Here is a 12,976-nt window from a genome sequence, read left to right on the forward strand (position 1 = left end):
TACGTGTCAAATCAACAGATGAGCAAACCCTTCAAATGCCAAGTAACCCAGCTGCAAAAAGATGCGTCTGAGAACAGCTTTCAGCACATGCAGACATTATTCCCTCCTAACCTTTTCTGCACATCTCACCAGACACTTCTGGCAGCAGCTGGTCACAATTACCTATTTCCTACATCTCTGCCAGCTATGCTTTATCTTCTCACCTTATGATGAACCAGGCTGTTCATCAAATTGGTAAACCTACTTGTAGTAGGAATATGAAATGGGATCCATTGCTGTGCGTCTCATGTGCAGGATGGGTAATTTGAGAGTTTGATGTGATTTTATGGAAGGCTTGTTCATCACAATAAAGTGGGACAAGTGACTTGAAGTTTTCACATCCAGAGTTCAAAGACAGGCACTTAAACCCAGATCCTTCACATGTGTGCAGCAGAGATGGTGAGTCCTTTGTTTATAGCAACTTGGTAGTTTTACCAAAACTGCTTATTACAAAAGCTGTGATTTCATATGACAGTTATTTCATATGGTAATGAAAGTTATCTGGTCCAATAGCTATTGTGTATTATCTGTTTTGGATTTTCCTTTGAGTAAGCTGAGGTAGCTACCATTTCCATATCTTCATTTTCATGAGCCATTCTTTTGGACTATACTTAGATTAAGCTAAAGTACATCTCTCTGACCTTACTCATTTTTTTGAATTATCTTTATTTTCCCTAGTTTTTTTTCACTCTCCATTCATTTACATAGATATCATTACCTTTTCAAGACCCGTTTTATTATATTTTGAACATTCTTCACTTTCTCCCCTATATTCTTCACTTCCAAATTATTTCTGTATTGGCTGGCCCTTCTCTTTATCTTTTCATCCATTTGTGGCAATTTATCTTTCAATATTTTGAGACATGTTTAGGTCATTGATAAAATGTCATGTACCGCAGGGCTTGCAAGACTGACCTTCTGGAGTTACAGCCCCTATGCCTATCAGTCAGACTGGAAATTAACATGCCACGTTCTTGTCATACCTGTGTAGGTTGTTAATCAGAAAGTCTTGTGCTACTAAGTCAAATGCCTTGGAGAAGCCGATTATGTCATATCAAAACTATTATCTTTATCAAGTCAACCTGTAATTTCATTAGAATGTGATAACAAGGAAGTTTCACAGGACCTATATTCTATAAAACCATGTTGATTGGCATTAATTATATCATCCACCTTTAATGATTTATTAATTGTGTTCAGAGTTGGACTTTCCATTTTTATTTATTTTTCCTCTAGAATCAGTGTTGAGTTGACAGGGCTGTAATTACCTGGGGTTCTTTTATCTTTGTTCGGAATATTGGCACAATATTAGGTTCCTTCAAGTTCTTTGAGATATCATGAGTGATCCAAACTTACTGAAAAATCCATTTTAGTAGTTCAATGAGTTTCTGAGCTAACTCTTTTACAGCACTTGTATGCAAGTTCTTAAATTCACTGACTTAAAACAATTGAGCAATTAATGGAAATAAGTATTAGGATTATTTTTGTTCTAAATTTACTTAAAACAAGTCTGTTTTTTCTAATCATAGATATCTCCTGTGGTCTTTTGTGTGATACACTATTTTCAGTTTCCAGGCAATGGAAAATTTCTATGAATATTTTCTTCTCCTTTTGGGAATTCTTTTCTGAGGTTTAATATGGTAATGAGCTATTATGAATAGTTTTATGTTAGCTGCTTTGTTTCTCACTCTGATTTGAGAGAGAGAGATTTTAACAAGGGTAACATTCTATAAAATGCCATGCTTTTTAGGATTAAAAAATCACAAATTTTTGCTAAGTGTACATGTATCTCTTTTTAAGGAGTCATAATTTCCAAGCCAAGAATTTAGAATTTACATTTCCAAACAAATCTCTGTGACTGTTAAGCCTGGAAGCCTACTTAAAAATTGTTTTAAAATTGAGCTGAGTTGGATGTATCACACAGCTTTTTTTAAATTGACTTAAGTAGAAGAAATATTAAAGGCTTTGTAACCAGCAGTAAAATAATAACACCAATAATAACATGAATAGTAATTCATGATGATAATAATAATCCCCCAGTTTTAAGGGACATCATTGTCATAGGAAAAGGTATTTGTGAATAACTTTGTAACTTCAATATAAAGTTCTCTAAATATTTTTGTTGAGTCTTTTTTGGGTCATTGGTGTAGCTGATCACTTCATCCCAGGGGGTAAGGTTGACCTGAGGACTGGGGAAGATATCTTCAGGCTTAGTATTTTAAATCACAACTTGCTGTGAGGGTGAAGCAGGAAAACAATCACTCTGAGTACAAAAATAGACACAAATGTCAACGTAATTCTTCTGCAGTTTTAGCTGGATATTTGTTTAACCTAGTGCATCAGTGGTAAATGTGCTTGTCGCTAAGTTTTCTTTTCTGAAACTAGTATTTGGTTATGGGAGTTTAAGCAAGAAATCAAAGCCAGAAAGCCAAAAATGGGTGATGGATGCTGTACGATTGAATTCCCTCCATGTCCCCATAGAAAAAATGAACTCACTGGTATGAGATGTATTAGATGGGGAGCATGCAAATCTTGTACTCTTGGTCTTTTATCCATTTAAAAGCTGTACAGAGAATTTAAATACCCCCAGATATCGGTCAGACAGTGGTGGGGAACAATGAATTTATTTCTTGATTTCACTTAACTAAAAATGCTCTTAAAGGGGAATATTTAGGATAAATAAATATTTAGGAAAATTTAGGATATAAAATCAGCTCTCTTTTCCAAACTAGTATTTTTAAATATTAAAAGAACATGACAGGCCAGCTAATTTTGTACAGATATGTATATATTTTTTAGTTCTACATCTGCTGCAGTGTTCTGTTGCATAATTGATTTAATCTCTAATTTTAAAGGAATGCTGAACTCTTTTACTGGACTCTGCATACATTTCTCCAGGGCAAAAACTGTCCTACTTTTTCCTCACTAGTATCTGTTTAGTGCTGGGCCATTTTCTTCTGAAACTGTAAACTACCCTTGGTGAAATAAATGAAGTCACAGTTGGAATACAGTTTACTGTACAGACTTATCACAAGATAAGAGCAACATCACACACACCAAAACTTCTTGGGCATTTTCTTTTCCCGTGCTCTAGTAAAATCTGTTATTGGTTTGAAAGACTGTTTTACCCATCTTGGCAGCAGAATGGGAACAGTTATCTGGGAACAGGTGAAAATGTAACTGAGCAGAAAGGCAAAGATGATTGGAGAAAGGAAATGCTTGTTCAGTGATTAGCAGAATGAATGAGAACCTCCTGTCATTTTACACACTCGTTGAATGACGTTGGGCAAACCCTTCTGGGACTCTAAATTTGGATTTAGGGCACATCCCCCTTCCCTCCTAATTTAGGCACTTAACTGAAATGTCTGAGTTTGGAGCAGTCTCTCTAGGCTACCTTCAAAGTCAATGGAGAGGCGGTCACTTCCAGGGGCAAGGCAGGCCGTATAAGATGTGTGTGAGTCACCGAATGAAGGAACATTTCTTTCTCTCTGTTGACTCCAAGGAGAGCCTGGAGCTAAGTTAAGGGGTGAGTGAAATACTTCCACACTGAGCCACTGCTGGCATTCACAGTATTCAACTCAGCTTCAAGAGGGACCTATGGCATGGAGCAAAGTGCATGGGGACCGTTTCCATGAGGTAAGAGGGAGGGCCATTTCAGCATCACAGATACCACCAATACCTCTGTGTCAGTTGTTGCTGTTTTCTCTTTATTTCAGGTTATTTTCAACATCCTCTAGAACGCGAATTAAAGCTACTGATCCTTCTTCGGGCATCTGAAGGGATTTACTGTGATCGTCTGGAGGAAATAAATGTCCATCCAGGGAGTATTGGTATGAGACACGGGTTTAATTTTTTATGGGATACCAATCTTAGGCAATAGTTTGGTATAATTTTTTTCTGCAGAAAAAAACATCTAAGAAAGATACGCATTTTTTGAGCTAAACCTGTTAACTTTTACTAAGTCCATTCCTGGAGTTTCTGTGGAGATTTTGTTTAGGCAAATAAGCAACAAGATGTCAGGTTCTGAGGTATTTATATGAGAAAGGAGAGAGGACTTAAAAGCAGTCATACATATGCATGAGGATTTGGTCTTGACCTGTCAGTTGTTAGGTTTGAGGTTTGAGATTTGTAAAGGGTAGTTGTCAACAAATTAAAATGACCTTACAGAGTGGAGAGAAGTGTGTGCTGGAAGGTGGTGTTTTGTCTCACTTATCTTTGATCTCCCTTAGAATTAAACAAATTACCCTGAAAGTTTTCAGCCTAGGCTGATAAGTGTAAACTCACATTGTTTATTTTTAAATTCATGACTTAAGTGAGATGAATTACATCCAAGAGCTACTGGCTGGATCTAAATACACACATTTAAATAATTCTAAACATTTGAATCCATAGGACTGACAGAAGAAGGTTCATGTTTAAATTTTAGATCTCCTCAGATGATGAGAGTTAAAGAAAAGTTATTTTTTCTGTTTTACATATTTTAAACAACACTAAAGCATTGCAAGACTTAGCTGTCAACAGAAATTGCCAGGATCTAGATTTGTAGAATATTACAGCAATTCAGGGGAAAACAAACAATCAAACCCCACAATTTGTGTATGATAGCAACACTGAGAAACTGTTTCACTTCAGGAAATTACAAACTTCTAGTAAATAACTAAGTGAAATGTTTGGAAGGCAACACAGAAACTTCATTGACAGAGGAAATGGATTCTGAGGGTGTTTTTTCTTAGCTCTAAATTACTTAAAAGATGAAGCCTAACTGTTGCTAACAATTTGACTTTTTATCATTTTAGGGCATCATTGGAGGGGCTAAAACAGACAATAGATACATTGCTGCAGTTTAGCATGCTATCATGGATCAAATAAGACTTCACTGCCCATCCTCTCCTCTTAAACCATATTGAATGCAAGATGTGGGAGTTATTCTTAATATCTTCTTTGTGAGATAATCCAAGTTGGGTTATCAATACTGGCCACAGTCTTCTTTTGGACTACAGTGACACAATATGTCATGGAAAAAGTTGTCCAAGCAGGACATTAGCCCAAGCAATTAAATGGGGGCTTTCAAACACTTGAAGCACAACTCATCTGAAGTAAAGGGGTTAGAATTAGAGATGCAGAACAAATTTTAAATTGATTGGACTGTGAATTGAAACAAAAAATTTCAGTGCATAATATCAGAATTTTTCATACTTCACTTTCTATTTCAAGTGGAAGTTATGTGTTGTTATTACACTTTTCATAAAATATAGAAACATGTTTTAATATATAGAGAGGTATCAATATATTTATTATTCAGTTCATCTCAAGACTTTCTCTGCCCTAATTTTTGCTCTCCTGCTTCTGTTTTTTTCAGGGGTTTATGGAAAGGTGCAAATTTATAGTGCTTATCCTGGGAAGTCTTGGACACATCTTGGAAGTAACGTTGCTCCTGGCAATGAAAGGTGGTATTTTGCCCAAATATGACTCCAAATACAAAGTTTGGGCTCCCATTCCAATGACTTATACTAATATTACTCTTTTCCTTTCTGACAGGTACTGTTTATGTCTAGGTAGAAGAACAACTATATTATGTCATGCAAGAAAATTATACTATTTTTAGATTCAGTTCTAAAGAATAATGAAGCTAAGATTTTCTTCTTTCCTCTGTCCTTCCTCCCTTGCTTCCTTCTGTCTTTCCATCCTTCTTTTCTCTCTCCTTCCTTTCTTCCCTGCCTCCCTCTCCCTTTCTCTTTCTTTTTGGAAGAATCCAAAATGACCGATACCTTGGTGATTAGGATGTTCATTTTGGTTTGAGACCTACATTCAAATTTCATCTCTGAATTAGGCAAAAATGGGGTATGAACCATGATCTTCAACATCTTTGATCAGTACTTTAATAAGTGGTGTCTGCAGCAAACATCCTAATTTCTGCTATTAGAGTCAATCTTTTCTGTATAAATAATTAATTGGCTCAGAGAACATAAGGTTGCCTGCACTGCCTGAAGAGTAGGGTATTTGTCTGGGATGTGAAACTTTCAAGGTATAGACACATTTTCACTTAACACTTGGCAGAAATAGTTTCAATTCCTACCTTCTCTCTCCCCTGTTGCTGCCCCTCCATAACCTTTTACAGCTCCTCCAGCAGACTACATGAGCACTTACCCATGACTTCAGTCTGAAGGCTTAGTCAAAACCACCTCCTAAGGCAGGTTAAGTAGAGTTACCACAGCTGCTTGTTAGGTTGGCTACATCTTGAAGTTCAAACTTTTGACCTGAATATGTGAACGTCTGTATAGGGATCTCTTCTGTAAGTGCCCTGACCACTGTTAGCCCGTGTAGCATGGGCATGTACCTCTCTCTCTGGAGCTCTAATTCTGGACTCTGTCTTACATGAAATTTTCATCACCTTTTGCTGTAACTCTTCAAAATGCTTCATTTTAAACTGAAATACATATATTCAAAGAAAAAATCTAATAGTTAGGCCTAAGAAAAACTAATTGGAAGAGATCTCACCTAGGTAGAGGCGAAATATTGGCATTTAGGCAAGGAATTAGTTTAAACTCATTGTAAGGATGGACAATGGGGCACACACCTCAGAAGCAGGATTTGTTTGTTGTTAGCTCTCACAGACTTGAGTGTTTAAAAATTAATTATTTAATGAAGAAATAATCTTTAATGAAGAAGAGAGGAAAGAGGAGAGGAGAGGAGAGGAGAGGAGAGGAGAGGAGAGGAGAGGAGAGGAGAGGAGAGGAGAGGAGAGGAAGCTATTTATTATGAAAAATCTTGGCCACAGATTTATTTATTTTTTCAGAACCTACTAATACCATTAGCCAGTTAAGAGTTAATGTGGTTAGATACAGGAAATAGGCAAGTCAGTCCTAGAATAGCTGAAGAAAGTGGCTCTTCTATTGACTGAGAGAAGTTGTTGCATATATTTTCCGATATGAGTCAGCACATGAGTCAGGGAAGTATTTACGCTTTCAAAAAGAAATACTTTTTTTCACTTGCAGTGAAAAGCTATATTAATATTTCAGCAGATGAGCATTTTGACAGTGTATCATACAAACCATACTTTCTCTTGCTTACTGATTCCTCTTATTAAACTTGTTTGAAATGCAAGAGTCAAGAATTAAGTTTGGGTCCAGAAGAGTTAAATTAGAATTGGACTGTATGTCTGGGGCTGGACTTAAGATTCAGCTCATAATACGTGTTGCATGTGAACTGTCAAAAACTTTATACATATGCCACTATTCTTGTTACTCTGCTTTGTTTTGCTTCCTCCTTTCCAGTGAATTTATCCTTTAAAAATACGTAGCTCAAAGTCAAACTAACACTTTCCTGCCCTTTCAGAAGCTGTCCAATGCTACCTCCAAGCACAAAAGACTTCTCTATTGAGTGTTCACAGGTGCAGAAAACTGGAAGTACTCATCTTGAGCCTACTCATCTTTGAAAATAACTGTGAGAAGAGACATCAAGAAAACTTGGCAACGTAGCTTGCTAATCACATCCCACTAGGACTTTCCTTTCTCTCTATACTTCTATCACTGTCTGACTGCACGATGAGTCATGCAAAATTCTCAGAATTCTTTAAGTGGTCTGTTATATCAGCAATTAGCTGAGTATAGCTCATCACCTGGCCAGCACTGGTCACTGTATAATAGTACCCTTTGGGTATTTATCAAATATATATAGAGAGAGATCATTATCAATTTTGCTTTCATTAAGTGATTTTATTTTCTCTATTAAAGACTCATCTGGTACCTTTGAGCTCATCTGAGATGCCTTTGAGTCCCTTCCATGGCTTCCATCTGTCCCTTCAGGAATGCTCCATGAGCAAGTCCTGTCAAGTCTGCCACCCTAGTTCTTAGATATCTTGGGACAGCTCAATTAGCAACAGGTAGCTCATGTTTAGGCAATCAAATGCTGCTCTATGTGTCCAATACAGAGAAAGCTGGATCACCTTTCACCTGTTATTGGCTGTACTGATTAGGTCTTTATCAACTACAGTGGAAGCGTAACTGCTAGTAGTGCACATGCACACACCTACAGATGGACACCTAAATTTTGGTGTCTAGGTCCAGAGATGACTTTCAGCATTCAGAGAGCAAATAATCTGTTTAAAGTTAGGAGAAAAAAAATGTTTTCTAGATACAGGTGTCTAGTACTATTCTGACTGACCTGGGATATGTGCAAAATGTACATATCATTGGCAAATAGAACCTACAAAAATGTGTTTTTTTTCAGACTTGTAGATGGAAACCAAGTAGGATACCCCTGTCACTGAAAATGGTCTGACACATATTTGGTAGGAAACATACTTGAGCCCTGTATCAATACTGGATACCTTGCTAACCAGTGGTATAAAGCAAGCATTTCAGGATGAATTTCATTCTACATATTCCAGGCATTCATTTTTGGATGCAGCAAGCCTTAAAGCATTTTTCCTAGAGCATACCCTGCAGATTCTTTTTGAGATCTGCCTTGGCAAAACTGTTGTTCATTTTTTAGGAAATCTGTGAGCATAATTCATAATGCAATAACATTGATTTAATATCTTGGCATTACAGGCTTTTGGTGGACGATGAAGTGGACTGGAGTCCTAGTGGAGATATTGTTATCAGCTCTTCCTCCTATGAAGCTCATCAAGCTGAAGTAGTTACGCTTAAAGAAGTCAATGGTCGTAGCATAACACTCCATGAACGCCTTCTGCACAGGCATATTGGTAAGAAACATGTCTTTCTGTTTGAGAGTTTTCTTCTGAAGCATGGACCTTCTGTCTCAGATCTCACCAAGATCAGTTTTACTTTATTGATACATATTCATTTATTTCTCTGCATGCTTTTTTTCTTGCTGTCTTGATACTGCAAAACTGATGGTAAAAAGTGCACTGAACATCTGATTCTAACAAGAACACCTTGAAAGAGAGACAATCCAGTGCTCAATACTTTTGAAAAACTTACGGGTGCTTCATGTGTTAGTTAGAACTAGTTAACACAGAGAGAAAATAACTAAAAGTTTAGAGGAAAAATATATATTTTTTAAGTCATTTACACTATTTTTGTGGTGTGTCAAAAACTGAAAAATTCACAACATTGCCTTTTTTAATATTGCAAAACAATATTCTTGGAGATTCAAGTAAAAAATGTGATTGTGACATGAAACTAATGTATTTGTTACCTAATACATAAATAGATATAAAATCTGTGTATTATGATCACAGAGAGATACCTTTATTACTTCACTTATCATAGCTCTACTCACTGTGTAAATTATATGAGATCTATATTTAACTGGAAAAAGAGATGCACTGTTAATAATTTATTTAATTTTATTTTAGCCTACAAGGTAAAATTATTACTCTCTAAGCAGTAAAAATAAAAGAATTAAAATTAACAGATCAGATTCTGAGGCCTTAAACCCAGGATTTTTAAGGTGTTATTTTTAAATTTAGTCTTTGTTTGAGCTAGTAGCCAGAGAATTAAGTATGATCAATGAAAAGGTTCAGAAATATTGTGTGTTTTAAGTGGTTACAGCTACTCCATTAAATTAAGCATCACTTGGGACTGTGCTGTGTTCTACTATCATCCATATTTGTACTTGACAGTAGCCTCCATGGCAGTTTCATATGACAATTGTGTTTTTGCAAAAAATGCAGTTCAAAGATGTCTAGGCCCTGTTTTCAGTAGTTAGGGCATGACCTTTCTTTTCGTGGAGGGAGGGAGGAAACTTGCCAGTTGGTCTCATGGCGAGAGGACAATTCTTAGCTTATTTATTTCACTAAGGTAGATATATCAAATATATCCTGGGATGAAACGACTACATGCATTATTGAGTACTGCTGTAGTTATTAGACATCATAACCAAAAAAAAGGGGACTGATAGAAGAATTAAGAGCAACACAAATACTGGGATTCACCTAGGCAAAAGTAGATGTGAGAGTAAATGTTCACACACAAGATATGTGTCAAAGCAGAAAAATACATACTGCTTGTTTATATTTTCTTCTCCCATTTAAGCAGGTGTATAAAATAGATAATGAATTACACTTGAGAATTGCCTCTTTCTTTCCATTGTACATCAAAGTATTTCGGATAACTGAATTAAATCTGGAGATACTGAAAGTCACCAAAGGTGAATTCCAGGCTAGATACCTGCATAGGCTCTCTCGAAGGACTCACTTAGAAAGACTTTGTTTTAGAAAATACCTGCAACCAGATATCTGTAGGAAATTGCTTTTTAATGCTGTCATTGGTCTGATTCTAACAAGAATTCATGGAGATAAACTCTGTAGTGTATCTGTACTGAAGAATATCTCCTGCACATATAGCTTTAAAAATGAAGTGTGAATCTGTTCATTGATTTGGCATCTCCACACCGCAGGGAAAAGATTGAGCACCTTCTTTTTCTAAAAACAAAATATGTTGGTAAAATATAAGAGCATGGTGAATATTTGATAGGCAGGTGGCCTTTCTGTTTTAGTGTTGATGCACGTAGATGGTGCTGGAGGAAAAACCCACCTGAATGTCAGTGCAGGTTCTGCAGAGATGCTGTGCATAAGCTGTCAGGCTGGATATTCCCCAAAGCACTGGTTTATAGGTATGATAGACACTTATCACATTTTGTTGCTTGAAACTCCCCAGGCCATTCCCATGACACAGAAGACGGTAGACACATCCGTTTGGCGGCAGAAGTTGGACTCCTGACACGGAACATACAGATCAAGTCTGATGTGGCTTGCGCTGGGAGGATGCTGGTGGGACATTTTATGGATTCTAGTGGGAGAGAGTTTGAAGGTAGTAGTGATTTACCTATCCTCATCAAACAGACCAGTTCTGCCCAAGAAAAAAACTGTTTAACAGCAGATGTATCCATTAGTATGTACTTTGCAACAGGTCTAAGCAAACTGGCTGTATGACTGACATTCATGAAACAGGAGCGTACTAATACTTCATAATAACCTTGGAATACATTTGGAGGTGCTGTTCTCTGATTGGTTGTTTTTTTTTTGCTATAACTTTTTACATATTTGTAAACAAATAGCCAGTACTGGCAATACACTGACAAAGATTGCCTGCTATTACATGCCTGAGTGCTGTCTAAATAGGTGTTATTCTTAAGCAGTTCTTAGGTAGTTCTGGAAGCTTCTATTTCACTATAGTTATCTCATTACAGGTGTCCTTCAACTCTCAAATATTGAATTTTTGAACTTTGGACCTCCTCAGCTTTCTGCCATTGAATTCAGGAATGTATCCCAACAGTCCTCGGTGGTGTCATCCAGCATTCATGGTAGCTGTGGAGGTGGCATCAAAGCAGTCATGAGCAACTGGATCCTGTTGCATGATAACATGGTGTTCAACACAGTTGGACCTGGCATTGATTTGGAAGGGCAAAACCATTCTCTCATCAGGAACCTTGTTATTCTGAGCAGGCAACCAGAGGGCTTGTTAAACTGGGTTGCTGGCATAAAGGCGAACCTTGCCATTGGTGTCTCCCTCTATGGCAATGCTGTGGCAGGATCTGAGCGGATTGGCTTCCATATCAGGGGCCAAGACTGTTTGCTAGATGGAGAGTATTGCAGTGAAAATGTGGCCCATTCAAATCTCCACGGAATTCATCTGTACAGGGGAGATGGTTTTCCGACCTGCACTAGAATCACAGGTTTTCTATCTTACAAGAATTATGACTATGGTATGATGTTCCACCTTGGAAGCAGTGTCGTTATGGACAATGTAGTGCTGGTGGACAACACCGTGGGTCTCATGCCAGTATTATATTGTCTCTATGCCAAGCAGTGTCACACAGGGAAAAGATTCCTAGAACTTAGAGACTCTCTCATTGTCGCAACAAGCTCAACTTTTGACTGCATCAGTGACAGGATCAAGCCTCAGGCAGCTGACCTAACTTCCAGAGATCGACCACCATACTACCCCCGAAGAGGCCGTGTTGGGATTTTATGGCCTACATTTACCACTATGTCCAGCCAGAGGCCAGAAAACCCATGGCACAAAATTGTTCATTGTCCAAAAGTGCTGGGACTCATGAAGCTGAAAGGTTGGTCTTCCACTTATATTGGCCAGACTATTCTGTCACTATCTTGATTAATTTCATTTTACCAAGGCTGAAGCTTCAGTCTTTCACACCTAGCTGGACATGGACATTATGTTGGACCTAGACATGGACATGGTAGGGAAGTCCTTCTGAATGCTTCTTCAGTTGGATAGAGTTAAATACATGTTGCTTGGTATTTTTCACTTTCTTTATCTACTACAGTGCAATTATGTGCCAATTTGTTTATTTTATCTCAGACATACCTCCTCTTCTGTGCTAATTATTTTTCCACTTGATGCATCTCTATGAACAGCAGTTATCTCTAGCTAAATAAAGATGCCAAGTTTGAGGAATAGCACACTTCCTATAGAATTTGCATAGAACACGATGACTGCAGCTACACAGAAACAGTCATGACTTATTGTCATAAGGAATCATAATTTTTAAAGACTGCAAAAGAAAGATTTGCCAGTTATCTGTCCTATGTCTTTGGTTCAAATTTATTGTTTCCAGAATAATACTTGCATAACAGTAGAACTTAGATAGCTGGCTGCCATGGTGGAATCTAAATACTTCCCTGATTTTCATGTCCTTTTCCCTTACTGCTACCCACTTTTGGAAGGAAATACATTGTGCTCTTTTTACTGAAGAATAAAGGAGGCAGAGAATGACAAAAAGACTTTCCCAGTGTCTTACAGAAAATTTGTGGCAAAGCATGGATTTTGTAGCTGTAGAAGATCTCAGTGCCATAGCCAACCATGTGTCACCAGCCACAGCTCATCTTATATTAAAATCTGGCAAGTGAATAAACCATCCATGGCAGCTTATCTTTAGACTGGTTCTGACTGATTCCAATACAATCAATCAATCAGTCTTGTGTTTCTTTCTCACTTTATATTTGATT

The 12,976-nt window shown here is 37.4% G+C and overlaps 1 protein-coding gene across 1 annotated transcript in view; it reads left to right on the forward strand.

Moving 5' to 3' along the window:
* PKHD1 (PKHD1 ciliary IPT domain containing fibrocystin/polyductin) overlaps positions 1-12,976 on the forward strand; it is a 254,208-nt gene that overhangs the window by 168,686 nt on the left and 72,546 nt on the right. Inside the window, 5 exon segments of the mRNA XM_040550788.1 lie at positions 3,756-3,869; positions 5,399-5,486; positions 8,592-8,746; positions 10,665-10,817; positions 11,197-12,075. Coding sequence (XP_040406722.1) covers positions 3,756-3,869; positions 5,399-5,486; positions 8,592-8,746; positions 10,665-10,817; positions 11,197-12,075 — 1,389 coding nt within the window.

Source organism: Cygnus olor, chromosome 3 (assembly GCF_009769625.2).
Source record: "Cygnus olor isolate bCygOlo1 chromosome 3, bCygOlo1.pri.v2, whole genome shotgun sequence".
Taxonomy (NCBI): domain Eukaryota; kingdom Metazoa; phylum Chordata; class Aves; order Anseriformes; family Anatidae; genus Cygnus; species Cygnus olor.